Source organism: Rhamphochromis sp. 'chilingali' (genome assembly GCF_963969265.1).
Source record: "Rhamphochromis sp. 'chilingali' genome assembly, chromosome: 9".
NCBI lineage: Eukaryota > Metazoa > Chordata > Actinopteri > Cichliformes > Cichlidae > Rhamphochromis > Rhamphochromis sp. 'chilingali'.
Genome location: NC_137936.1, coordinates 32,898,324 through 32,923,341, shown reverse-complemented (window position 1 = coordinate 32,923,341; position 25,018 = coordinate 32,898,324). Strand labels below are relative to the sequence as shown.

Sequence of the window (25,018 nt, the reverse complement as noted above, 5' to 3'; positions counted from 1 at the left end):
CCATCAGTAGACAACGAGTGAAGTGTCTTGCCCAAGGACACAACGACCGAGACTGTCAGAGCCGGGGCTCGAACCGGCAACCTTCCGATTACAAGGCGAACTCCCAACTCTTGAGCAGATCGTGGCTCAAGAGTTGGGAGTATATGGGACTGCACATTTTTAAATATGATTTCACAGTATTTCACTGATTAACAGCTGTTGTCAGTGATATTTTAAAAAGCCTGTCAAAAGCATGATAGTGAACAAGCAAGTGTGGGTGTGATCAATGGGCTTTTTTAATTATTTTAATTACAGAGGGAGAAAATCCAGGTAACACAACTGATAGACCTCGACATATAGCACTTTGTCCCAAAGGAATACTTTAATTTGAAGTGAAATGTGTATCTAGAGTATGGAAAAAAGTGCTTGTCAGATCTTAATTTAAAATGAAAGTGAGAATGTAGCTACACTGCAAAAACTCAAAATCTTACCAAGTATATTTGTCTTATTTCTAGTCAAAATTATCTCATTACACTTAAAATAAGACACAATCAGCTACAGGGCAACATTTCAGTAAGCTAAAGGAACTTGTTTCAAGACACTGAATCTTGAAACTAGAGAAAAACTAGAGATTTTTCACCTGTACCACTGGCAGATTTTTTTCACTTAATACAAGATATTTAGCTTAAAATAAGTGAAAAACTCTGCCAGTGGAACAAGTGAAAAATCTCTAGTTTTTCTCTAGTTTCAAGATTCACTGTCTTGAAACAAGTTCCTTTAGCTTACTGAAATGTTGCCCTGTAGCTGATTGTGTCTTATTTTAAGTGTAATGAGATAATTTTGACTAGAAATAAGACAAATATACTTGGTAAGATTTTGAGTTTTTGCAGTGTAGCAGACATGTACACGCCACATGTACAGAATGGTCCAAAGTCTTAATCTCAGGAAGTATTGTATAGCCGGATATATGTGTCCACAAAGGAGTACTTGAAGTACGCCATATGAGACAATATACTGTATGAGTGTGAGTGTGTACAGGTGTTTGTGTTTGATGAGAGGAAAGGAATCTTGTAAACCAACCAAGATCAAAACAAAGTTCATGTGACTTTTTGTTTTTCTAGTTTATCAGAATCTACTTCAGACTTGTAGCTTCTAATCATTTTACCAGTCTTTGGTGTGTTTTGCTATGTACACTGTGCATCTCAGAAGTGTGTAACAAAGTATTCAAATACAAACCAAAGACCTTTTTTGTAATTTAATATAATATCTGCAGGATGCAGGAGCTCTGGCACAGACATGGTTATTGGTCTATTTGTTCACATTAGGATGCACAGTCAGGCTTGAGCTTAGCCGCACAATTTAGTACAAATGAGAAAGATTAAATAATGTTATGACATTAATGCAGTCAGGTGTATCTAGAAACAACTGTGTGTGACTGCGAGTGTGGTAGCTATTGTAATCATTATCCAGGATATGAACCAAGAAATGCACTGTAGACATACAAAATGTAGTTGACTAGTGAAGCTTTTTCATTTTTGTCTTTAAACTTTGAAAAGAAGTATATACAAATTAAGAGAAAATTTCATAATATTGTTGCAAGTACTAGCAGTTATTTTTCCATCCTAGTTATGTAGCTGTTGTGGGCCATGGTAACATTCCACTATATACTGGTCTGAGCAGTACAAGCCAGTATACTGAATCAGAAATGGAGCACACTAATATTTGTACCAGAAACTGATGGAGACAAATCAATAAAAAAGTTTGTTTTACCTACAGATCTTTTGTATCTTTTATATTTTTTTTCCAAAATAACCAACTGTATAGTACAAGTGGTTCTTCTATTATGTAGAAAAAGATTTTTTTTTTTTTTTTTTACTATTTGAGTTACATGTTACACTTCTTAAGGTAAGGGTTACAGAAAACACTGTAGACCAGGCAGTGTCTTGGGAATCAGTCACAGCAATGAACAAAGCACAATGCCAGTGTATGTTGTCTGAGAGTGCCCTTGTTCAAATGAGAACATATAGTGCTCTTACTACAGCTTATAAAAACTCTATATAGGCTGTGTCTCACATAGCTGAGCTAATCAATTCTAATCCCTTTGACAATGAATAAGGTCTTTTACTGTAGTGCTCTCTAAACCCAAGAGTGGCCTCAGACATTTTTTTTCTGCTAAACAGTGTGGAAGAATTATGACTTACAACAAAACAGCTCATAAAAGAATTATACATTATACAAGGTTTATATATTATAATTATTTATTATTATTATTATTATTATTATTATTATTATTATTATTATTATTATTATTATTATTAAATCTATCAATCATTCCGTTAACACAAAGTAAAGAATTTTTTTAACTCAGGGGATCATGCTTCACTTCATGCGTCAGTTACTCAAGCATGTGAAAAAAAATTATATAAATTAAGCAGAGTTTAAATTCATCGTTGACCACACTCAACAATATCAGCATGCTAGTCAGTTTTACTGTACGTGGCTGAAATTGCTATTATTATTACCTAAGAGTGCAAACACACTGTACTTTACTGTTGAAACTGAAATGTTGTTTGTTTTACACGACTGCGCTTTCCATTCTGTATAACCTGCAGCCAGCTTAGTAAACATAAACCCCTCGTCATGCTCAGGAACCTCTCTGCTTCTGCCTGTTTATACAATAGGATTAGAACAATTAACTCCCAAGGCAACGTCAGGTCTGACACGTAGACACAGATAACCAGATATTCTAGGATGAAATAGAAGACAGTGTGACGTCATTGTTCCTGAGCCTTTGAGTTGAGAGTTGGCTCTCTGAGAGTGATTATGCTGATAAAGGCGGCAGGTTCTGTACTTGACAGAGAATCCTATTATTTCTTTGGAGGGACTCCATAAGGAGACATAGAGATTGTACAGGCTATTGCAGGTCACATAAAAGATACAGTCAAAGCAACAAGAGAAGAGCATGTTGTGGTTTAATCTGACAGAATCACTTGAGTCCTTTTTGGACTGAAGGCAGAAAAAGCAAGTAAAATAGGCATGCTAACACCCCTGAGGGGGCTAATTCAAGTCATATATGGTGATTTTCAACATTTCCTCCTTTATCCTACTATGTGGTGCTAAATGACATTGTTCAAAAGGAACAATTAAAGCTGGAAATGTCATGAGTGTTGTAGAGATGTGGTCATAACACATTTTGAATTGATGCCAGTGTTATTCAGTCCTTATTATTTAATTCCATGATGACCATGAAAGTATAACAAAATCATTCATCATTTATTAAGAAGCTGTTGAGGTATATTTTTTAAAGCAAGAAAAAACAATATATCAGTCTTGTAGAGAAACTAAACGTTTGTTTGATTTTTTTATTTTTATTTCTCATATGATGGCAATGATGATATGCTATGTGCCAGTTTATTGTGAGATGTTTCTCTGAAAAAGTAAAAACTCCTCTATTAAACTTCATGTGGGAACAAAAACTTAATTGTACATTGTTCAAGTAATGCCATGTGCATGGCTCAAAGTGAAAGGATGCACTTAAATGTTAAAGAAAAAGTTCCTCTGTTAAGAACTGTGTATTCAGCCTTTGAACGAAACTAGCAGATACAAATTTGAATGCCTTTGTCCCCAAATCCATTTCTATTCCTCACACTCTGCTCCTGTAAATAAATACCAGCCCAGGAGAAAACACTGAATTGTAGGTGTTGCTCTATTGCATCCTCTGTTTGAAAAGCAATAAAAAGCATTGGAGGATGAAAAATGAGGTGAACTACACAAAGCAAGTTAACAATAAGAAATAATGTTTCAAGGGTGTCAAGAATTTGAAGGCATTTTGGAAGCACATGCTGTTTCAGTAACCCAGTGTACTCAGGCCTTTCCTGTCCCAAGCCCTGATACAGACTTATAAATAGTTCCTCAGGGAATCTGGGAGAAAGGCTCAACAAGGAATGACACAAAAGTCTTTCTTTCAGGTGGCTGAATAAACAATGTCCTTCATATTTGTAAAATTGATTTCCTATAAAATTCAAGTGAATGGCACTGATAACAGCATCTAATCTTCTGGAGCGCAGGCATTATTATATCCTCTTGGAGCACATACAGTCATGGATACTATAGAGTGCAGTATGCAGGGCCTTAGTCTGACCTTGTGTGTCAGCTCAGCACATGACAGAGGGGTGGAGAAAGCACCGTAGGGGCATGGCTCTACGTGTTGCATAGCCAATAAGATCTTGACTGGCCTCACCATTTAGCACCATTGTGTCCAGATTGTCCAGCTGTTTGATCTGGGCACTGAATGAACTGAAGTGTTTCTTTTTTGTATTTTTTTAATATATATCCAAAGCCACTCAGTCCGATTCTGTGATGTCTGCACTGTGTTAACGTCCCTCAGAGACTTTATCTGCAGAGCTCATCTGTCCCTGTTCAAGAGCTCCTGCTAAGGTAAGATCCTTGATATACATATAATATTTGCCAGACATCATTTTTAAAATAATTACTTCAAGAACTAGTCTGTTTCCAGTTGGATATTCATAAAAAATGGATTGCTTTGTTAGTGTTATAACAATACTTATTATGTGAGAATGCAATATCCCTGAGCAAATATTTAACACATTATTCTCATCTATAATTAAACAGACAAATTCATTTCTGTCTAAAATTGGTACTAGAAAGCTGGGGTCAGAAAAGGCCTGAAGCGGGCAGAATGAATGAAAAGTCTTCCGCAAAAGAGCCCAATTTGGCACAAATTTAAAATTGCGTGGTTTCTCAACCATATTAAAGGTAATTTCTTTTTTATTTTCATTATTCTTAGTTTGACAATTTAATTCAGGCAACATATGGGTACATAGAGTTGAGACTAAAATTAATTACTAAGAAAAGGAGATACATTTACCAAACTTAATCTTATGAATTCAAATTAAATCAGTTGAGCCTCACATCTTTAAGCACAGGCACCAAATCCTTTTGTATATCTGCTGATGTCCTCTGCTGAGCCCACCCTGCTTTGTGCTGGTATGTGTGTTGTCAAGTGGCACTTTCAGGCCGCCCACTTTGGCTACTTTATTTAGACCTTTACAGCGTGAGGGGAGTTTGTTTTTATACCTCTGCATGTTTGTCTACTCCTTCCTGGCTTGAATGAATTGACTCTCGGCAGTTTTTACTGAATTATTTGATATTTTGCTCTTTATTTTAGAGACAGGCAGTCAATCCTTAGTGAGAACTTATCTGTTTTATTCATTATTTCTGCAGATTTACTATTCTATCCTGGGGTCCTGTCTGTCTTAACTTGTTCCTCCATTTATCATTTAATGTCAACTGCTGAATTTTTATTCTTTATAAGTACAGATAGTCCTGTTTCTGTTGTAACAACATTTCCTGGCATATTATCCTGTTTAAGAGTCTAGACTTTATTCAATCTTTTCATTCCCTTTTCTCGTAATTTCATAGTTTCCAAAAGGAGAAGGCTCCTTGATCGATTAAAGGTTAAAACCTTTTTTTAAAAACTTTTACACTCAACCTAAACTAACTCAAATGTTATCGTTACCTACAGTGTGTTGAACAACATTGATTTTTAAAGTAGCATTTATTAAGAAAGGCCAATAAAAAACGTGGTGCAAACTTAGACATTTAGGCTTTGTAAAATAATATTGCTGTATTGTGGTCACTTCATGGAAAAATCTTTGGGCTGTCACAATGTTATTGGTAAAACATGATTAACTTTGATATGAAGCTAACCAATGGACAGGTAACATCAAACAACACTGAACTTTCTATGGATATGAAAACACAAGATTAAACTGGAAGCAACACATTAAAAAAGAAAAGAAACTATGACAAAATATATATCTATTTTGAGTAGAAAACTAATACAGTTACGTTTTCTAATGCTGGTTGCAGAGAACATCATCAGAGTACAGAGCTGCAGTTAGGACACCTTTTTGTTTCCATGTTTGTGTCAGTTTGTGTATGTATTTGTCAGTGCAGAGTCTATGGATAAGCTTTTCAGCACAAAAGTTTTTCCATGCAGCCCTCCCAAAATCCCAATTGCATGTTTCTAAACATAAATGAATGCTCACTGGTTGACAAGTCGGCCAGAACATTGAAGTATGAAAAGTACAGACACAGTGCAGTTGGTTGATGGACCAATTTAATGTTCCTCAAAAACAACAGTCATTTAGCATTTTTACTTGCATAAAAAAACAAATACTCCTTGTTAGTGATAACCAATAATGTCACACACACAACTTATTTCTTTGATATGCAAAACTGATTTGATTTAGTGGCAGTGTAAGTTCTTATTTCTCTCAGTGTATTGCTGCTGCAAGATAAAGAAGGAGGCACATTTACAGCTGCACAGCAGATGCTAAAATCCCAGCTCAATAACAAAAGTTCTTTAAAACATTAAATATTCACTACGTGCTGCACACAACTGGTTTATCCAATAAGTTTTCAGAGTCCTAACCCAATTCATCAACCAAATCAAGTCCTCCTTGGCTGAAAAACGCTACATCATCAGCCATTCCAGAGCGTAGCCCTGAGCTATTGAGCAGTGTGAATTCAACCTGTGTTCGTGGTCTGATCGATGTTCTCTCTGGATAGTCTCCCCTGTGTAAACAATACAGTAAGTTGTTTGACTCTGCAGATGGACTCCTATTCATCATTTCTAAAGTGAAACTGTGTGAGATCAGCGGGTGGGAGTTTAGTAAATGCATGCAGAGATCAATTCAAAGCAAAGCAAGGCCAGAAATGCCATGTTTAATCTTGAACATAGTTATTAAAGTTGGGGAAATGCTTTTGCAACATAATGAATCTTTTCATATACACATGTGGTATCGTCAAAGCAGGGTTACTCAGAAGTTATAGGTCGGTATAGAAGGTTCGTACTGTATAATGCATGACAAAGCTATATGGTGAAGTGGCCAAAAGGGCTGAAATGGCCAAAAGGGCTTCCAAAGAATAGAAAAGCCTAGTTAGCGCTGAGACCAAGGAGCATGAAATGCATGAAAACATTTTGGAAAAAGGAAAATTAAAATCAAGACTGTGAGACAGTACCTGATGTGTATTTTTTCTAGTTTTCTAAAAACGAAAAAAAAAGTAACATCAACTTACTGAAGGTTAAAAAAAATAAAAGCAAATGTTTATTTGATAAACACAGTGTGAAAATGTGAAAATTACGCCTCTGGTAGAAAATTTGTTAGTTTGATTTTCCTTCTTCAGAAGCTGCCATGATAGGCAATGCCAAAGTAAAATGTACTAACAATATTACTAAACAAGAGAGGTGAGCCAGAAACAAAACCACTGCTGGTGTTTGGAAATACTGAAAACATTAAATCTGAGTTCTGTTTGCAAGGTCATACTGGTTAAGATCAACTTGAATATAAAGTTGATCTATTGCTGACGCTTTCTAGTCACAAAACTGATATAAGAATGTTTTATTGATGTCAAATGTTTCAAAGCTGAGGACAAAATATCAAGTTCAAGTAAAAGAGGACAGTAAATTGAACAATGTATCACAAATGACTGTGCAGCTGTATGAAACGGAAAAATGTTTTGTAATTTTCTATGTTTATTGATGGGTTGAATATTTATTAAGCACTTAACGAAATAAAGTTTTTTCAGCTTGTTTGCCAAAGGTCTTCTGTATTCTAATTCATAAACACAAATATCATTTTGTTAAACTGTTTTAAGAATTACAAGCAACTAATCAAAGGACTTTCTCTGTCACTTTGTTCTCTCCTAAACAGTCATTGTATCTGTAAAACTTCTTGAGTTTTAAGAGGAGATTTGCGAAGAACAATGCCACCAGCCGTCGGTGGTCCTCAAGGCTACACACCACCTGAGGGTGGCTGGGGATGGATGGTGGTGATTGGAGCCTTCATCTCTATTGGCTTCTCCTATGCATTTCCCAAGTCCATCACTGTCTTCTTCAAAGAGATTGAGGTGATCTTCAATGTGACAAGTAGCCAGGTGTCCTGGATCTCCTCCATCATGTTAGCCGTCACGTACGGCGGAGGTGAGCTACAGTACCATCCAAGACAAGCAGCTGAAATCAATACCCAGCTCTTAGCATGACCATACTACATTTATTCCTTTAGTGTTCTGTTACAAATAAGAAAAAAAATCATTTATTTTTGATGAAATACAGGCTTACTGTGTAGCTTTTCAGTCACAGAGAGATCACACATAATCATAATTACTGTGCTGAAAAAATTAAACTGGCAAAACAAAAGTTCAAGTGTTCCATTGAAATGCTGTTGCAACATTATCTTTCTCTGGAGCATATGAATGAGTTTAAGCCTTGCACACCTACCCATTCTTTTCTCTTGTGCTTTGAGACTGGAAGACCACCAGGGGTTTTGTTTGTGTTCTTGCACTGATGAGATGAATGAGACACTTCATGATGTCACTCTGGGCTGGTCAATCAGATGACGATAAAGCCCTTTTCAAGCTCACGATAAATAAACAGAGAGAGATCAGAGTTCAAAGAAGTCCTTCTTGTCCCAAAAGGCCATCTCCTCTGAAATCAAAACACTGCTGTTCTCTTTGCTCTAGTGTGTGATGAACTGGAAAAATGATGACTTAGGCATCTAGTCTCAAGGAAGCTTCGGGAAAGCTGCTTTAGTCTTCCAAACTAATGTGTGAAGTGGGAAGTGTAGCTCCATATAAAATACACTGTCAGTCAAATTTTATACATGGGGCTATGTGTAAAATTGTTTGTAAGATTTGCTAGCAGTAAAATAAAATAGGAAATATGGCCTCACTCAGCTAGCATTACACTGTGTGCATAATGGTGAACATATTGCATCAAAACATCCCAGGTGAAAACATCCCAAGAAACCAAGGTGCCACATGTCTGTTATTTACTCTGAGTATTAAGTTCCTAAGGCGAACAAAAACTTCACATTCAAGTTAAGTCCTCATTACTGTACAACAGAAGTATCGTGTTCCCCGTGGAAGAAATCAATGCTGCTTATTGTTCAGCAACACTTAACAAGCAGCTGCTTCTGGAGAGTGACATTCAGGCATGCAGGAACAATGGTTTAAGGTTATTGAGTTACATTGTAACAGTAACTGATTGTTCTCAACTTGCCTATCTTTACCATGGTGTTGCTTTTTATTTGTAACACATAATGGACCAAAGTGGATGTTTGTTAATCACTTCTTTTTGTTTCACTTGGCTCTTAGAGCCTCACATGCCCTAACAAGTTATGAGCTGCAGTGTCTTAGTATACGTGGATATGTGTAACTCCCTCAATTAATGCAAATGTTTGATGTAAATATACACAGATGAAGGCAAGCTACGCATAGTAATTGAGAACAGAGAATAAGCAAGGCAATGTTTGTCAGCGCCGTGAGCAGATGACAGCTGAGCCTCTTGCCATCTCTATGTTAAACATTCAGAACACATCAGCAGGAGAAGTTCATTAACAGCCCACTGTTGCGTACCTCTGTACTCCTTCAATTTTTGATTCATTATATTCATAATATTCTACATTGGTTTGTCTCCAACCTTTTTATCATAAGCAACCCACCCTGCAACGCAGAAGGAAAGAACTCATTGTTTGTGAGGAGACTGCCTGCATTACAATTTAAAAACCCTTTGTCTTGCACCGTGCTGGCAAATGAGTCTGGACAACCTCTAAACAAAAACTGTCAGTTTCCATTTGGGTTCATTGGCTAGTGCAGAGATTTGGCAGGAAGGCAGAAGTGTCTTCCATGTGGATCCTCATACTCATTTAGGCTGGTTGTTACATGTCTTAGATGGAGATGGTGTTTTGCGACCCGAGCCCTCAGTGCATTTTAGTCATTTGTCTACTAGTCATAGCAATTTTCCTGAGCTGATTTTGAATCCAGTATGCATGAATCTTAATAAGCTGGTTACTGTTTGCACAGTCAGTCTTTCTTTCTCTATAGCCAGTATCAAAATCTAATATTTATATATGTTATATATATATTTATATATATAACAGAAGATTCAGTGTTATTTTAACCCCAATGTACACACCAGTGAGAAAATCACCCCAGTACACTCACACAAATACCCCCACCCGCTTGTCTGAGCTGAGATATTTCTAATGATCATTTCAATTGTGTTTGGAGTACATTAAAAAGAGCTCCAAAACAAATTATTCTTCTGTCAATTTTTATGAATATCTGGATCAAATAAATGATTATTTCATTGCAGCTTTTGTGGTTTTTCTGACAGATCGCATTATTAATGGCTTGGGAGCACATCTACTGCAGTGCAGCACTGACAAAACTGATTGCTGAAGTTGTTTGAATTTGCTGAGACACAGCTGTGGCACTAGAGCCCTCTGGTGGTTAAAATTAGAATTGTGCCTTTGAATAGATGAAAAACATGTAGCGACATGATATATATGCTATATTTATATATTTACTATATTTGTTCTTTGTTTCTTTTGATTCAGGTCCAATCAGCAGCATCCTGGTTAACAAATATGGGAGTCGTCCCGTTATGATGGCTGGAGGATGCCTGTCAGGATTGGGCCTCATTGCTGCTTCTTTCTGTGAATCTGTTCAAGCACTGTACTTTTGCATAGGTGTTCTTGGAGGTACCTAGTTTTTAATATTTTCAAGTTTGTTTGTTACTAACTTGTTTTTTTTGTACACTGTTGTTTTTTCAAACACTGTTTCATGCTCATTTTTATACATATTTTTACTGAATCTTTCAGGTCTGGGATTGTCCTTCAACCTTAACCCTGCTCTCACAATGATTGGAAAGTACTTCTACAACAAGCGACCTATTGCTAATGGGCTTGCCATGGCTGGAAGTCCTGTCTTTCTTTCTACCCTAGCTCCTATTAATACTTGGCTCTTTGATCAGTTTGGCTGGAGAGGAAGTTTTCTGATCCTGGGTGGCCTGCTTTTCAACTGCTGTGTTGCAGGTTCCCTCATGCGACCTATAGGACCAAAACCCAAGCCTGCAGAGAAGACCACAGAGAGGAAGACTGTGTTGCAGACCATTAACAGCTTTATCGACCTCACTTTGTTCAAGCACCGTGGCTTTTTGCTCTACATAGTGGGAAATATTGTCATGTTTTTTGGCCTCTTTGCACCGCTGGTGTTCCTCTCTAATTATGCCAAGAGTAAACACATTGCCAAAGAGAAGGCAGCTTTTTTACTGTCTATCCTCGCTTTTGTTGACATGTTTGCCCGACCCTCAATGGGCATGGTGGCCAATACCAAGTGGGTCCGTTCCAGGATACAGTACTTCTTTGCTGCTTCAGTACTGTACAACGGCGTGTGTCATGTCCTAGCTCCAATATCAGAAGATTATACAGGCTTTACCATTTATGCCATCTTCTTTGGGTTTGCTTTTGGCTGGCTGAGTGCAGTGCTGTTCGAGACGTTAATGGACCTAGTCGGAACGCAGCGTTTCTCCAGTGCTGTTGGGCTTGTCACTATTGTTGAGTGCGGTCCTGTATTATTAGGTCCGCCGTTACTTGGTGAGTACCCCACTAATGATAATAACTACTTACTATATACTTACTATAACTACTTACTATACTAATACACTTGTATATACAAGTTATACAGTGGATTGTTAAGCCACTACATAAGTGCTTAATTTTATTTTTTAACTGGCTAGCAGAGGGCACTCCTTGAGTCTCAATAAGAAGTGCAACTGTATAAAAAAATGGCCTTGTTGGTCACTCAATCTTTTACTTCTAGTAAAGACTTCGCTTATAGGTTTATGGTCTCAATCTCTAGTTTCAGCTGTTACACAACACAATATTGTCTTCATTTTGTAATTTTGATTTAGACTGCTAGATTATCCATCCATCCATTCCAGCTGTCACTGGGCGTGAGGTGTGGTCTCCCCAGACAGGTTACAAGCCCATCACAGGGGCAACACATAGACCCTTACACTGTTCCACTAGAATAGACTATCGCACATTATGTCATTGAGTGTAGTACCTTGTAAGTGAAAAGCCATGAGCATGTAGGGTCTGTAGTTTTTCAGTCAGTACCAGCCCTTGCACTACTATCAAAACACACAAAGGGTAACAGCTAAAATATCCATCTGAACAATTCTGAATGTGAGTGCACAAACCAAGACTTACATTTTTTATATACAGTTTATGCACAGAAACAAATGATCCTGTATGATGTCGTTTTGTCTTCACAGGGAAGTTCAAAGATGTCTACCATGATTACAAGTACACCTACCAGGGCTGTGGGATCATCCTCATAGTTGCTAGTGTCTTCCTGTTTGCAGGAATGGGGCTGAACTATCGGCTGCTGGACAAAGAGAAAAAAAAGGAGGAGAGGAGAGGAGTGGTGGGAGTTGGAGAACAAAAGTCCAACAGGGACAATGCTGCCAAAGAGGTGGCAGAAGCTAGGAATACAGAGGACACTGTATAAAGTCCTGCATCAAGTCAATTTACAACATGGGTCAATTTATTGTCCTTAGTGAGGTAATTTTTCATCAAAAGAAACATGCTTTTTCAACAGGCAACAATAGCATTAATTCCTCATCAGTTTGATTATGCATTGTTTTTGAAGCCCACCATAGAACTCATAGCCACAATTATAAAAGTCCTTTAAACACAAATACACAATCCTCATTAAATATATACCTCTTATATTTATACTTAAACCTCATAAATATAGTAAATAAGCAATTTAAATTACGTCTGTCTTATTGGTAATAATCATTATAACATTCTTTATAACTTTATTTCCTTATTTCCAACCGGACGTGAAACCAGCGCTTAAAGAATTTTAAAGTGATGAGGAACGTTGAAGAATATATATAAATACAAGTCAATAAGTTAAGAGCATAATTAGGATCATGCTTTTGATTAAAGAGTCCCAAATAGGATAAGTTAGGGAGGTGCAGGAAAAGGTGTTTTGTTTCCTTTGCAGAAGATCTCGGCGACCACAGGAGGGGCGAGGATCCTGGAGATGTCGAGGCCTCATGGACCACAAGAGAGGGACCGAGAAAACCTAAGCTTACACATGGAGTGTTCTCGAAGGGGAGCTGGTGTTTATTACCGGACCAATTAGATGACATGAGGTTGTCTGATTTGCTGAGCGAGGACACAATGTATTGCGACCTCTGGTGTTCCAGAGGTCGAGAGAGGGAATGTGGAGCAGGGAAATTATTTTACTGTTATTGTTAAATAATTATTATCAGTACCATTGCATTGATAATATAATCTGCAGTATGATCATTGCTTTAACAATGTAACAGATAGCTTTAAGATGGCCTTAAGATGTTTATGATGATGTTAACTTTGTATTCCAGGTGCAGTTATAACTATTTTATACATATTGCATATCTGTGCTTATTTGAGTTGATGTTCAGGTTCTTTAAAGGTCTTAAGCTTCACTGACGTGACTGTTCAGGTGATACATGCTGAGGGAAAACTAGAACATAGAAGGAATTGCAATACATGCTTACAAAACACTTATATCAGGTCATTTTATATTAAGGTTTTAGTAGAGGTTCTTGGTTAAAACATTTATTTAGTAGAGGACATACACATAGTCTCAGTGAGCCTCTGGTCTGGTAAAAGGTCAGAAGTGCGAGAGGTGACATAGAGGCTGAGTGAGGTCAACACACACACATTAGTTAGATTTATTTATAGGAAAGAGTTTAGTCATGTCTGGCTGTAACTGCAAAATTGTCTCGGCAAGAAAGAGGAACAAGACAAGAACTGAAAGGTAGACAGGAAGTGCCAGCCATGAAGATAGAAGACGATGTTCTTTTTAAACTGTGTTAAAAGTCGTTGTGGTTTTGATTTGACGTATGTGTATATATCCTGTCTGTGACGCATGAAGGGGCGTCAGTAAATCAAGCCCTGACGGTATAAAATCTGTGTATGCTTTGAGGAAGTCGAAGACTACTTGCTGTCTGCGTACAGAGTGGCTTCCCACACGTGTGTAGTCATTAAAATCATTGTTTGACCAAGAGCTTCTGGACCATGGGTGGTTTGTACTCTCCTTCCTCAATTTTGAACCTTAACAATGTTAACCTTCTGAAATGTACAATCACATAATGAAAGTGTTTTGCTCTCGTTTGTTTGCTGTTACCAGTAGAAAGCTTTATTTTTAAGAGACACTTTCTCTTTTCTCACTTCTCTCTCACGACATTTATAAGACAGCATGAGCTTTCCAAGCACATCACAGCAAAGTGCAATTTTTTTTTAACTTTCAGAAGTATCACCCATGCCACTTTGTTTATTCCATAAGCACATTCATTCTCATTCTAAATTCTTTTAAATGTTATTTTTTTCTGGTTCATTGTTGATAATGCATTATGCCAATTATAAAATAATTCTGATGTTTAGCGGTTTGCCTTATGATGGAAAACATGCCACTGACTGCAAAAAAAGGAATTTTGTGGAAAAAGTCAAATAAAAGGCTGTTTAACAAGGATGTAATACTCCACTGTGTCTTGTTTTTTCTTGAATCTAAGATAGAAATATGGTATGATATTTTTGTTATGTGCTAACATAATTTATTTAAAAATTAAATCTTAACGTCAGGAAAAAAAGAATAATTCTACATTATTATTTTGTTTGTAATATTTTTTACATATCAGTTTTGATACAAGAGTTCAGAGAATAATTAATATTCTCCACTATGTACCAAACTGATTGATGGTTTCAAAGATACAAAGTGCTGTTCTTATATGACATATATCACCTCCAACTGCATATCTGTGCTAAATTAGACCCTTGACTATAACGTATTACCTTCATTTTTCATTTTATAATATAAAATTTTGCTTTATTTTGCCAATTTTACACATTAAATATTAATTAAAGGGACACAGCATCCGCCCACCAAAAAAACAACTTAATTTTGTGTATATACCACTGCTACCACAAACATTATTCTTATATTATTATTATTATTATTATTATCATCAAGAAGAAGAAGAAAAATAAGATAATAAAAAAATTAAGTATGATATTTAAATAAACCTGAACGACACAAGAATAGTCTTCACTTAAACAGTTGGGCAAGAGTCCTTCCTCGCCTCGTGCAGGGTGGTCGCGTTATAACCGTTAACCAAGTTTAACAGGTAACGTTTAAAAAAAATGTCATAGTTTACACGTAGTACCTAGTAAATTACCACATTGATGTTTATTAAGTAACATTCTAAACTACTGGCTATTATTATTGGTTTTTTATCTTGTATTTTGTGGGAATTAACGCTGCTCTAATATACCGGAGGTAACTGTTAGCTGTTGTCTGCGAGCCTAGTTGACTCACAAATAAAAAAGCTAATTACTGTTAGCTAACCAGCTAATGTTTAGGGTTATTTGACTTGTGAATATTAGGTAAAAAGGGAAGATAATAGTTATTTGTAGTCTTCTGGCATTTCTGTGGTGTTTATTAACGATGTCTTGGTTTAAAACACCGCATTATTAAATAACTAGGTTATTGCTGTATGGCTATTCCAGAATGGAGAGAGATCAGCGTTTTAGCTTCAAGCTGTTGGTGCCTCCCAGGGTGAATAACGGACCAATATCTGCGGTTCAACCTCAAGAAATAGTTGAAGACAGAGGCAATTTCATGAAAGCATTGCAACCTGTAAGTCAATAAATAGTTCGTTATAATTAGTTAATAATTAGAAGCTAAACAATGATGAAAAAACTCAAAGCACCACTATGCTAGCTCAGCAGTAACTATTTAACCTTAGCAATGACCATTGTATGTGTGTTGTCAGCAGCATTCTATGAGGCAGTAATTATTAACACACATGACATTAAATATTACTGCTCTTTTCCACCAGAGTTACAGTGAATGCTTTGACAAAGAGAAAAACATCCTGTTCCCCAATACAAACATGGTTGCACCAACTAAACCGCCCAAACAAGGTATTTGTGTGTCTTTGTGTTATTTAACAACACCAGTTCTATCACTTCCAACAGAAGAACTGCACTATAAATATTAAACTAATTATTGTTTCCCACTAAAGACTTTCTGAAGATGAAACTCATGCAACCAATGGAGAAAGACGGGGTAAATATTTCTATTGCACAGAAATGTGCAGCATGAATATGTCTGTGTGTGTCATTTTACTTCCTAAACTGTGGATGTTTTCCAGAATAATTGCAATCCTGGTCAGCTTTATTCAAAGCTGTTTGATGAAGTTGAGAAAATTAAGTGTTGGAAGGTTAAAGTTTATTCTGACACTGTGGAAAAGGAAAGAAGGCTCCAAGATAACAAAAGAACAATTGAAACACAGCGCAAGGCAATTCAGGAGTTGCAGGTGTGTACCCCACAGACTGATCTTATTTGATCTTATGCTTATCTCTGTCTATCTACTTATGTACAACATTTACAACAGGAAGAGATAACTTTGAATTCTTTAATGTATTTTCTGTCTGCAGTTTGGAAATGAAAGTCTCAGCATAAAGCTGGAGGAGCAGATTAGTGAAAATGAAGAACTGAGAAACAAGTATGTGTGATTTGTGAAACTAAGATAAATATGATGATCTGATTACATTTAGCTTTGTTTTGTTCCTTTAATTGTGAAATGCTAAAAACTCATTTTTTAAAATGCAGAAACAATTCAACATGGAACTTGTGCAATATACTCAAGGAAACCTTTGACTCGTCAGTTGAGAAAATACATTTATGTAAGTAAAAATTCTGGTGATCTGGAGAATACTTTTCTTTATCAGCTTTAGTAAGTGCAGAAATAAACGGTACATTGCTGTGAATGTTTTGCAGTTGAAGCTGAAAGAGAGGAAACCCACCACCTCCTTACTGAAAACAACGAAAGCGTTAAGGTAAAACACCACAAAATATTTGCCAGTAGTAGCTTTTAATTTATTATATTTTGTTGACCAAAACATTGTAAAATGATGAGGTTTGATTGCCAGTTTATTACTTTTTCATTTAGAAAATGATTGCCGCATTTGAAAGCCTACGTGTCCGAGTAGAAACTGATCAGCAAGAGATGCAGAAAGGTATATATATATACATTTCTTCTTGCCGCTATTACGCCAAAATGTTATGTCTTTTACTCAATAAAATGCCTTAAATGTATTTAGGCTTTAAGTGGAACTAGATGAATTAGTGACACTTTGACCATCAACACAGCATGTTTTATTGTTTTTCAGCCAAAGAAGACTTACTGCAATTTGACCATCTACAAAAGAAATATCAGCAGGAATTTAAGATAAAACAGAAAGAGGTTGGTGGGGGCAAAAAGCCCTTCCATCAGTTTATTTGAGGAACTTTTGGCATGAAATATATTTCCACAAATTTTACAAATTTTGACACGTTAATGACTGACATGTTCTTTACAGATAACCATGCTTCAATTAAAACTTAAGGATAAGGAAACCCAACTACAGAAACTCCTGCTGGACCTCGATGAAACTCAGAAGCACTGCAATGAACTTCAACAGTCAACAAGTAACATCATAATTAGATCTGAAGATAAGCTGTGAATGTTGATTTTATAAACTTTGCTACACTGGTAATAAAAACAGTGTGTTCATAACAAGACATTTTTTAAATATTACTCAGTATTAAATATGCAGAAGTATTAGAGTCATGACAGTATATTTGGATAGATGCTCATTAACATGAGAAAAGGTGCTTAGTATAAGGTGAAAATGTTTTATTTCTTTTCCAGACTTCAGGTCAGGTTAGTACACTTTGTTTTGGGGATATTAATATTATATATGTGCTTTTATAGATCATCAATTTGAAGTTCTCAAAAGTGCAAAAGCTGAACAGGAATCTCTTCTTCAACAACTGAATATTGCTGAGCAGCGCTGCAGAGAGACTGAGGTGAGTATCTTGAGATTCTTTTCTTTGTACTGAAATTGGGCTCTTGTGTTGCATGCAATATGCTTTAACTGAAATATTAATAACCCAACAAAGAAAAATCAGGAAACTACTGCTGCAGCCTTGGAACAAAGTAAAAAAGAGTATGCTAAGGTCATCCAAAGCAAAGATCTCAGTTTACAGGAGCTCAACAGAGTCAAAAACCAGCAAGCAGAGGAGCTAGAGTGCATTCAATCAACCATTCAAGAGCTAAAGACTTCACTAGCACTAGAGAAAGAGAGGTATATTAAACTCCTTCATTCACAGTGTTTTCTAGATAAAGTACAGTGTTTCCTCATGTCATTATATTCTTGTTTTTACTTTTCTGAAGGGCCAAAGAGCTTGAGGATAAACTTATAGAAAACAACACTGAACTTGAAAGGAGAAACACAGTTTTAGGTAAGTCCCACCGGATAACATGTGTTGATATTTTTAGGTGATGTGGTTTCAAGTCGAAAGAAATATTTTACTCAACAGGGGAAACCTTTGACCAAGCTACAAAGAAAGATGGCCTAATCCAAATTCTCAAAGATGAACTGGTACGGTTTATTTGAAGGGAAAGTATACGATTTCTCTCTAAAACCAGTCCTTGCATGCCCAAGTCTGTTACATACCTTCAAAACAATATGTGTTCTTGTTATTAGGACACAAAATCTAAATCCATTGAGTCAGTGAAGGCTAAAATTCAGTTCACTCAAGCTAAAATGGAGGAACTCATGGCTGAGCTTTCAAAGAAAACTGAAGAAATCCACTTGGTTAAGGTGATATAAGTAGATAAATAGATACATAATGCAAAAAGAAAAGACGATCTGTATCAGATAGCCTAATAAAGATACTTAAAATTGTTTGTCCTTTTTCCCTGATACAGAAAGAAGCAGAGAATGCTTTTGCTGAAAATGATTCACTGAAAAAGGCTTGTGAAGCTGCTGAAAAGGAAAAAGAACATTTACAGGAGAAGTCCACTTTGACTCAGGTATTTACATGTTTTTAATTTTGTTTCTCATCCCCTCACCTCTTATCCACTAGAGAAAGCTGTTTATGTGTTTGGTAGTAAAATATATTCATTGGGTTGAAATATACAATGCATTGCTTCTCTGCAATATACCTGCAGATCAAAGTGCAGGTGCTGGAGGAACAGCTGTGTACTGAAATGAAGAAAAATAAGGAATGCAACGTTCAGATGGAGCAGCTGAGGAAAGACATTTTGCAAAATGAGTGAGTTATTAATAGACAGCCATTTTATCATATTAGCATATATAATATTTTATTACGCTGTTGTAATATGTTTCATTTTTTATTTATGTCATTTTTAAGAGTAAAGTATGAAGAGTTATTATCAAACTTTAATGAGCTGCAGTCTGAGAAGACAGCCATTCAAGAGCAGTTTGAAAATGGATTATCTAACGTGCAAACTATTGAGGCAAACATGAAGGTTTGAATTTTATTATATTATTGTCATTTTTATTATTATTTGTATTATTATTAATTCATTTATTATATGAATCACAAATTCTGAAAACTGTTTTGACTCAGGTGAGTGAGGAGAAGGCATTAAAACTCGATGGAGAAATTCAAACGCTGGTGGAAGAAAACAAGACTTTACGGTGAATATGCACTTCAGAGGCTTAAAGATACTTTTTCCTGATTGGAATGCACAGTTTTTGAGATTTAAATATTAATTTTCCATGCAATAGAGATGAGTTAACTGCAGTCAAAACCAAAATCCTGGGGAAATGTGTACAAACAGAAACTCTGCAGAAGCAAATTGAAGAAAAGGTAAGCATCTTAACTAAATTATTAGTAGAAACAGGGCTTTATAAAGATGCTTATTCTAAACATGTTCATTATGACTTCTTTATGCTCTGTGTGAACAGTATGAGCAACTTCAGGTGAAAATCACAGAAAAAGAAAAACAGATCAAAGCTGTGGAAACAAAGGTGAGTGAAAAATGTGAAATTGCAAATACTGTTGTTATTGATCATTTTCTGGAACTAAACAAAAAATCTTTGCTTTTTAGCTGTGCAAACTCAGAAAACAATATGAAATTAAATTTAAAGCCCAGGAGGAATACAAGAAAGAGGTTTGTAATGACCATGAAACTCTAGCTATAAAAGGAGTGGAATGGTATTTATTGTCCTCACTTGTATATTTTCAGAATAAAATGCTTAAGAAACAAATGGCACAGGAGATTGCAAAATCCAGTGACCTTGAAACAACGGTATGGGGATGGTTTGCTTTGTGTTTTTATTTTCCAGTTGTTAATACGTATGTGAACTATTTAAGCTAATCAGTATTAGACTGGAAAATTAAGATGCTGCTTTAATCTTTAGATCAACAGCCTTCAAAATGAGTCCCAGAACCTTAAACAACTCAAAGGAGAAGAACATGAGAAACTGCTCAAGGCTCTTGAGTCAAAATCGACTTTTGCAGCAGAACTTGAGAAAGAGGTTACTTTTTTATTTTTCAATTTGTAATTTCAATTTAATTAACATTTACCTCCTTCAAATTGAATTTACAATAATAGAACCAATTTGTGTTGTAGGTCCAGAAACTTAGAATAACAGCAGCAGAAGCCATTAAGAACAAGGAGGCCACAGAACTTAAATGCCAGCATAAGATTGGAGATATGGTCACTCTGATGGAAAAACATAAGGTAAAGTTATTATAATGGCCTTTTTGCTGTCTGATAAATATGTCTCATGTATATTGTGTTGGAATGAACCCAACTTGTCACTACCAGAGCCAGTATGACCGGATGGTCCAAGAAAAGGACGCAGAACTTGAAGAGAAGAAGAAGAATGAGATGGAGGCGACTGCTCGTGAAAAATCACTGGTACCAAGAAACATGCTAAGTAGCACTAATAATGATTGACCAGAAAATATGTCATATCCTAACATTTGCATCACAAATTTCTCTAAATCAGGAATTGGACCTCTCAAAGCATAAGTCTGAAAATGAGAGGCTGAAGAAAGAGCTGAAGGCAGAAACAAGAGAGAAGGTATATCCTACTTTAAATCAGTTTATGTTGGATTTATGAATACAGCTGTTTGTTTGTCATACTTCTGAGAGAGACAGCTCACAATGTAACAAACACTTTGAATTTAGAAAAACCTCAGAAACAAAACAAGTGATCTGAAGCAGGAAATGTCTGTTGTGAAAAGGACTCTGCTGTCACAAGGGAGCGACAAACAGGTACAGTGCATGCAGCTCATAGGCTGCCACTAGATGGCATTCTTTGTCATTACTTTTAGTTGACCCAAAATTGTATGTGTACTACTACAGGTAGCTGCCTCAAACTATAAACAAGGGAAAAGTTCAGAGGTTCCAAAAGAGAACTCTTCAAAGAGTCACACATTTGACTTCTTCAAGGCCAAGAAAACTTCCTCCTACAGCAAAGATGGTCAGAGTTTGGCCACTCGTACAACATATGTGAGTTTTATCGACCAAAATGTTTTCAACAGATTAAGCACGTTTTGTTTCAGACATTTTTGTTTAAGGTAAGCTTAGAAAATCAGATGATTAAGGTTTTTATAACTACAGATTTCTCAAAATAGCCTTTTCTACTTCAGATATAGTACATCCTTGGTTTTGGGTATTATGAAAAATAAATACAACCCCAATTGAATTTGCTGAACTGGTATTTATTAGAAAAATAATCCATGGTACCAGGTTATAGGTAAAGACAAAAACAGAACAACATTCAGCTGAGTCAGGATCAGCCGATATTTGGTCTAAGTGATTAGTGGATCAAAACGGACAAATAGATTCATTTATTATTTTTCCATAATATTTGCGAAGATTTTAATTGCCATTTTTTGGTTTGTTTTTTTTGGTGGACATGGTGTTTTAGCCTTTCAATTTGTAGCCCTATAGCTATTCATAATGTTTATTATTCACCTGGATTTTATTTAGAGAAAGAAAAGAGATTTTAAATGTATTTATTGTGTATGAGTAAAAAAAGGTATATATTCATATGTTTGAATGAGAGTCTCAAATGTGCCATGGGAACTAAAAATGCACCAGAGTTGACAGATTTATTTAGAAACCATCAATTAACAAGAATAGCAGTGTGAATATGAGCATGGGTGTTACGCATTGGAGAAAACATTTAAATTCATGAAGAGCATCTCTCAGAGATTAGTAAGCTAGCAGCTTTTATAGGGCCTGAGAATACTGGCGCCAGATACTCTTAGTCAGTTCACATGGAAGACTCTGCTAATAATTGCCTATAGCTGTAGGGAACGACTGCAAAACTTTGTGTGTGAGTGCAAAGCAGTACAATGTAACCTTATTACCACAGCCTTTTTCTGAAACAACTTTGTTTGAATTGTTGTTAAGGAATCTGCTACTGAATTTATCAGAGCATCATGTGGAACACCAAAATCCAAGGTAGACTGCAATTTAACCTATTCATAAAGTAGATATATAAAATGGCTATAGTGACAGAATAAATTATAACATAATTCATGTATCGATATGCTTTTATTTACTTTAAGTTTTATGATAAATGATTGCACTGACTTTGAATTGTAGTGCATCAGCAGTGAAGACATGAAAACCCCAAGAAGTCTTACAAACCATATTGCTGGAACAACAAAGATCAAAGTAATATAGTATACCATTCTGACATTTTCCAAAATTGAAAAAATATGAATATATTCACTGACATTTACTCCCCTATAGTCCTACAGAATAAGGACTCCCCCTTCTGAACAGTCAGCACAGTGGGGAAAGAGCGCCATTGAACTTGACCCCAAGTCTGACAGCTCAGATCAAAATGATCTCTTGGTAAGCAATGTTTTTTTGTTTTTGTTTTTTCGGGTTGGGGGGTGGGGGCTTGTTAATATTTAAAAAAAATAATGGCATAAACCTTGCAGGTTATGTGAATGTGATTTTACCATTTCTGCAAATTCGCTAGGACAGATTAATGTGTATTCCTCTGTTTCTTGTCTTGATAGACCTTTACAAATACACCTGCACATAAAAGTTCAGATTCACAATGTAAACTCCACATTCTCAAAAAGGTAATGTGCCTTTATGGTCCAACAAAGTGGCATATAATATACTTACTTTGATTTTTAAAAATCCCTATATGTGTGTATGTGTGTGTTATTTTTACAGAATCAGAGCCCACTCATTCATAAATCACCAGGAAACTCCTTAAAGCTGGCTGCAATGAAAAGAATGAGAGATGCTGGTTGGACAGCTGTTACTGGCTGTGACAAAAAAAAGAAGAAGACCAATGAGAAGATTTTTGCCTAAGTATGGCTGTTAGGTCAGATTAGCAGTAATAACAATATTGGTAGAGGTGGGTGACTTGAAATACAGTTCTATTGAGAATGAATAAATAATACACGATTGACTGAATAACAAATAGACTAAAAATAACACAAAAACATGAATGGAATATGTTTCTATGGTTCAACTAAAACATAGTGTCAATGAGAAGAAGGTTTTAGTGTTAAGATGCCAGCTTTTAGTAAGTTTATTTATGGGTGTTTAGGATTAAATTTCTACCTACTACAGAGTCAATGTCTTTACTTATGTATTACTTTGCTGTTGTGCTAATGTTTGGAATAACTCATCTTTAATGTTAACGTGAAATCTAATATGTTCTATCACAAGGTTATGTTGCTGATCTTTGACAATTTCTAGTTGTTACAAGTTACTCTGTTAATATATTTATGTATTCTGGTGTTGTAAAAATAAAAGCAATGTTCTCAAAAATCAGTTTTGTACTTGTTTGCATGTCCTACCTATTCTCATTTTCCTTTTCTAAGGACCACTTTTCTCTTATAAAGACCATCATAGGAGTTGTATTTCAGTCTTGAAAGTATATTGGTTACATTAGTTCAGTACATTGGTTTTACCCACTCCTAAACTGTAGATTTCAGACTATAGAAACTCTGTGTCTTTAATGGAGAAACTCAAGGTGGAATTGAGACTGGTCTGCAGGAGCTGTTGGTACGTTGTCGTAGATTGGATGGCCATCATAAAGTCCTCCAGAAATAACGAGTGTGTCATCATCTGCCACAAATGTATCTGTTTAAAATTAGATTAGTATTTTTAATTGCCAATAGTAAATAAAAGGGTTTGAACTAATTGTTTGATGAAGGAGAGTCCCTTACCTGTGTATTGAGCATTATTGAGAGGTTGGTGCAAGTACTGTATTTTCTGTTTGCATTTGTGAAACATAAGAAAAACCAACAACACAGCAAATGCTCCAAGTACAGTGCTAAAGACAATAGTCATATTCCTTTCAGAGACATTGAGGCCCACATCTAGCAACAAAGTAAAACAGCAAGAATTACCATAATCAGCAAATTATATTAAAAAAAATGAATAGTTGTTGATAAAACTGCAGATAAGAATGGAGCCTTATGCTTACCTTGTCTGGTTCTGTTCATGGTAGTATGAGTTGCATTTTCAGTTGTAATTACTGGAGTACTTGGTGTACTTGAGTTATCTACTGTGGTCTGGATTGCTGCCGTTGTTTGTGCAGTAAATGTTGACATTTGAGTGCTAGAGCTTGTAGTCCTCAGAGTTGTACTGTTTGTTAGAGGAGTCAAGGTGGTTGCTGACTGAGAAGTCTGGTAGTGACTTGTCCTCTCGGTTGTTGCCGCAGTGGTGCTAACGACAGTTTTGTTATCCAACTGTGTGCTGGTATATAGTGTTGTCTCCTCAGTCAAATTTGAGATTGGTGAAGTAGAGTCAGACTGAGTTAGTGTCGTAAGGGTCGTTAAGCTAAAGGTTGGTTGAGGAGTGCTAGTCCCATTTTCTGTTTGGGCCACACTGAACAAAAGGGCCAGATGGCAGTAAGCCAGGGCAGTAAACTTTACATCCATGGCCTTTTAATCTGGAACTAGAAAGAAAAACATTAGCTGAAATCAAGACTGAACAAGACTAGATGTGATCTTTTTAGTTAAATTACACAAACATGTAAATCCCTCTTGTGAAATTTTAAGTAAATTCAAACCGTTTAAAAAACTAATTCTAAAAAAAAAAAAAGAAAGAAAAACCAGCTCACCTTGTTTAGTTAATAAGAGTGAAAACAGCAGCCTAGTTTAGTTTAATTCTCTGGTTGAAAGTGTGCCTCCATGTCTCAACTGACTGTTCACTTCCTGGATTGAAAGTGGCTGATACTATGGCAGGTGAATGTGGGCAGGGCAGTTTTACCCTTAAACTTCCTCTACTGTTTGTTACTAAGGAGACAAAGGCATT

At 36.0% G+C, this 25,018-nt stretch overlaps 2 protein-coding genes and 1 long non-coding RNA gene across 3 annotated transcripts; 2 read left to right on the top strand and 1 right to left on the bottom strand.

Annotated features, from left to right (window-relative positions):
• The first annotated feature begins 4,245 nt into the window (after positions 1 to 4,245).
• On the top strand, positions 4,246 to 14,369 carry LOC308403158 (monocarboxylate transporter 1-like). Its single transcript, XM_080892421.1, has 5 exons — positions 4,246 to 4,416; positions 7,719 to 7,987; positions 10,404 to 10,547; positions 10,668 to 11,441; positions 12,125 to 14,369. The coding sequence occupies exons 2-5, from the start codon at positions 7,771 to 7,773 to the stop codon at positions 12,358 to 12,360; spliced, it is 1,371 nt and encodes a 456-aa protein (XP_080748547.1). The 5' UTR covers positions 4,246 to 4,416; positions 7,719 to 7,770; the 3' UTR covers positions 12,361 to 14,369.
• A 601-nt stretch (positions 14,370 to 14,970) lies between these two features.
• sycp1 (synaptonemal complex protein 1) lies at positions 14,971 to 23,079 on the top strand. Its single transcript, XM_080892698.1, has 35 exons — positions 14,971 to 15,031; positions 15,414 to 15,543; positions 15,746 to 15,830; positions 15,932 to 15,975; positions 16,061 to 16,225; positions 16,347 to 16,414; positions 16,522 to 16,595; positions 16,690 to 16,748; positions 16,862 to 16,928; positions 17,082 to 17,155; positions 17,271 to 17,379; positions 17,666 to 17,760; positions 17,854 to 18,038; positions 18,128 to 18,195; positions 18,274 to 18,335; positions 18,441 to 18,557; positions 18,665 to 18,769; positions 18,908 to 19,011; positions 19,111 to 19,228; positions 19,330 to 19,400; positions 19,491 to 19,572; positions 19,671 to 19,733; positions 19,814 to 19,876; positions 19,952 to 20,014; positions 20,127 to 20,243; positions 20,339 to 20,449; positions 20,537 to 20,629; positions 20,721 to 20,795; positions 20,903 to 20,989; positions 21,080 to 21,226; positions 22,136 to 22,186; positions 22,331 to 22,402; positions 22,481 to 22,585; positions 22,756 to 22,821; positions 22,919 to 23,079. The coding sequence occupies exons 2-35, from the start codon at positions 15,415 to 15,417 to the stop codon at positions 23,057 to 23,059; spliced, it is 3,135 nt and encodes a 1,044-aa protein (XP_080748824.1). The 5' UTR covers positions 14,971 to 15,031; position 15,414; the 3' UTR covers positions 23,060 to 23,079.
• A 9-nt stretch (positions 23,080 to 23,088) lies between these two features.
• LOC308403365 lies at positions 23,089 to 24,916 on the bottom strand. The gene is made up of 4 exons (XR_013972899.1): positions 24,825 to 24,916; positions 24,186 to 24,659; positions 23,926 to 24,078; positions 23,089 to 23,839 (listed from the first exon to the last, which is right to left on the bottom strand). It is a non-coding gene; the product is annotated as an uncharacterized lncRNA (long non-coding RNA).
• Positions 24,917 to 25,018: the final 102 nt, after the last annotated feature.

Coding starts and splice junctions, on each gene's coding strand:
- LOC308403158 (XM_080892421.1), top strand. CDS start 7,771: ATGCCACCAGCCGTCGGTGGTCCTCAAGGCTACACACCACCTGAGGGT. Junction 7,988..10,403: donor AGCCGTCACGTACGGCGGAG/GTGAGCTACAGT, acceptor CTTTTGATTCAG/GTCCAATCAGCAGCATCCTG. Junction 11,442..12,124: donor ATTAGGTCCGCCGTTACTTG/GTGAGTACCCCA, acceptor TTGTCTTCACAG/GGAAGTTCAAAGATGTCTAC.
- sycp1 (XM_080892698.1), top strand. CDS start 15,415: ATGGAGAGAGATCAGCGTTTTAGCTTCAAGCTGTTGGTGCCTCCCAGG. Junction 18,039..18,127: donor CTAGCACTAGAGAAAGAGAG/GTATATTAAACT, acceptor ACTTTTCTGAAG/GGCCAAAGAGCTTGAGGATA. Junction 19,229..19,329: donor CTATTGAGGCAAACATGAAG/GTTTGAATTTTA, acceptor GTTTTGACTCAG/GTGAGTGAGGAGAAGGCATT.